Genomic DNA, 2,897 nt, shown 5'->3' with positions numbered 1-2,897 from the left:
GTAAAATCAGTCCAATTTGACTCAAGATGTTTCAGAAATGATTAAAAATTGGTCCAAAATTACTCAACGTTGAACAAAATGGCTTAAAATTTGTCCAAACTGCCCAAAACTAGTCCAACATGATGTGTAGCGGTATAAAATGATGTAAAACGTGTCCATATTGACTCAAGATGTTTCAAAAATGACTGAAAGTTATTCCAGAGTTCCTTAAATTTGTTCATAATGTCATGAGGTGTGTCCAGAACGTCTCCTCTGATCACCAGCGTGTGGATCTGAGACCCACAGAAGTAAAAACCACATTCATGTGACCATCAGAGCTGAATGAACCTGAACGATCCTTTAAACATGAATCTGAGACGTTTACATCAACCGGCTGGTGCCCAGTGAACTCCAGACACGGTGGAGACGTTGTGTGAAGGTTCTGATCAGGTTCTGAGCTGCTCGGTGGGTCGGCCGGTTCAGGAATGCGTCGTATCAGTGAGTTCAGCAGCGCTCTGCTCATTATCTGCTCCGTGGCCTCCAGCTGACTGATAGCTGGCCGTAAATATTTACTCGTCCTGCATGTTTCAGTGTGGAGGAGCTTCAGACCTCCAGGATCCAGCAGAGTTCATCTCCTCTGAGGTCCTCTAAAACCTCGACTCGTCCTTTAAGGAGAAACTCTGGTGGTTGGAATGTCTGGTTTTATTTCAATCAGTGCAGCAACACAACAAGTTTCAGATGATTTCTGGGACAGAANTTTTATGATGTATTTTAAAGTTATTGAACATAACTTTGTGTCTCTGCAGACGTGGACGAGTGCAGCGATCAGAGCGACGAGGATCTGCTCTGCGATCATTTCTGCCACAACTACATCGGAGGATATTACTGCTCCTGTCGCTACGGTTACCTGCTGCATTCTGACAACCGCACCTGCAAAGGTGAGTCTGGCGACGTCGCTGCAGTAAAACCTGCAGATATGTGACTGGAGTTTGGTGGGAAAAACGAGACCCACAACAGAAACACAGAGTTACTGCTAACTGTCTGAAAATGATGGACATGGACGAGTAACATCTACAGATTTATGGCTCAAAAATGGAAAACAATAAAATCATTTCAAAACTATCAACAAACATGTACCAAATGATTTTAAAATGGTCATAAATTATATAAATGTGTCCAAACTGCCTCAAAATGGTCGTGAATGATTAAAACTTTTTGTCCAATTGGCTCAAAATGATCCAAAACTACTGAAAACTTATTTAATTCAAGAAAATTATTTAAAGAATGTTCAAAATGTACAGAAAGTTGTCTAATGACTCAACAGATGGTCCAGAATGATGAAGATCTGTTCAAATTGACTCAAAATGGTCCAAAATGATGAAGAACTTTTAGAAAATTACAGGATTTCGTCTTAATTGTCTCTAATGAGCTCCAGAATAACTTGAAATTTGTCCAAATCCACTCAAAGTTGTTATAAAGGATTAAACACTTATTTGAAATGAATCTGATTTGTCCAAAATTACTCATGATTTCTCTTAAATGTACTAAAAAAAATGTCCAAAATGACCAGTCCTGTCCAAGTAAATAAAAAATTCTCCAAATTGATGCAAAATTGTCAGAAATGATTGAAAACTTGTATAAAATAACTCAAAAAATGTGTTCAAATTGACTCAAAATCTTCCAAGATTGCTGAAAACTTCACCAAAACAATTTAAAAATTGTCCTAAATGACAGAAACAAATAAGAATTTGGCCCAAATTGACTCAAAATTGTACACAATGACTCTAAAATGCTCTAAATTGATGCAAAATTGTTAAATAAACACACCAAAATTGCCTGAAATGACTCGACACACGTCCAAATTAATCTTAACAAAGTCACGGTTTCTCGCTGCAGCTTCAGTTTAACAGTCAGGAGTCACATTCAGCGGCTCGTTAACGCCACAAACTCACATGTTACGTCTTAATCAGCAGCACAAACCTGCTGACGGACCGAATCCGGCGACACCAACACACGATTGGTGGTGTGTCAGTTACTAATGTGCTGTTGTGTTTAAGTGGCTGCTGCGTTACGTTAAAGTGTTTGAGTTGACCCGTCTCAGTGTCGCTCCGGCTGCTGCTGCTGCTGCTGCAGCTTCCAGCATAAGCAGCTTCCAACATGTTAACATGTGAACCGTTAGCGGCTTTGAATTCCAGCGTGCTGATCCCGATTACGGTCGACTGCCAACAAGTCACGTCTCCGGAAACACTGAGCGCCTTGTAGTGAACTCAGTTAATCATTTCCCTCCGATAATCAAAGCAAAGATCACCAAAGCTGCTTTTCTGCTCCCAACACAAACCTGGAATACGAGCCTCAACGCCGTCCTTTGTTTGAACATCAGGGAATAAATGTTTGAGTAAATGTCTGAAAAGTTTGTCCAAAGAGACTTAAAATTGATCATATTTATTGAAAATACGTCCAAAATGTCCCCAGTTTGTATGGAATGGTTTGAGACCTGCCCACGACAACAAAAACCTGTTTAAAATTTAACAATAAATGTACAAAACGACTTAAAATTTGATCAGATTGACTCAGTTATTGGAAATATGGTAGAGTTCATGTCCAAAATGTCAAAAAAATGTGTACAACACGGCTTTAAGCTAACAGCAACCTGTCTGAATGAGCAAAACGCTGTACAAAAGGACTCAAAAATGAGTTCAAGGTTATTAAAAACATTTCTAAAAGGACTCATAATATATCCAAAATGACTTAGAATCACAAAAACCTGTCTAAAATGATTCATATGTGTACAAAACTATTGAAAATATGTACAAAGTGGATGGAACCTTCCTGAAATGTTCTAAAATGGCGAGAAAATGACTCGAAACACTTGAAATGTATCTGAAATGGTTTGAAATTTGTCTAACATGACTCAAAAT

General features: G+C 38.7%; 1 protein-coding gene across 1 annotated transcript in view; it reads left to right on the top strand.

Moving 5' to 3' along the window:
- Nucleotides 1–2,897, top strand: part of masp1 (MBL associated serine protease 1) — a 19,209-nt gene that overhangs the window by 7,278 nt on the left and 9,034 nt on the right. Inside the window, exon 3 of the mRNA XM_008305540.1 lies at nucleotides 786–917. Within this exon, the coding sequence (XP_008303762.1) occupies nucleotides 786–917 (132 nt within the window). The remainder of the gene's footprint in view (nucleotides 1–785; nucleotides 918–2,897) is intronic.

This window comes from Stegastes partitus, unplaced genomic scaffold (genome assembly GCF_000690725.1).
Source record: "Stegastes partitus isolate 25-593 unplaced genomic scaffold, Stegastes_partitus-1.0.2 Scaffold2540, whole genome shotgun sequence".
In the NCBI taxonomy this organism is placed as follows: domain Eukaryota; kingdom Metazoa; phylum Chordata; class Actinopteri; family Pomacentridae; genus Stegastes; species Stegastes partitus.
The sequence above is the reverse complement of the archived record's forward strand: the minus strand, read 5'-3'. Positions and strand labels throughout refer to the sequence as shown.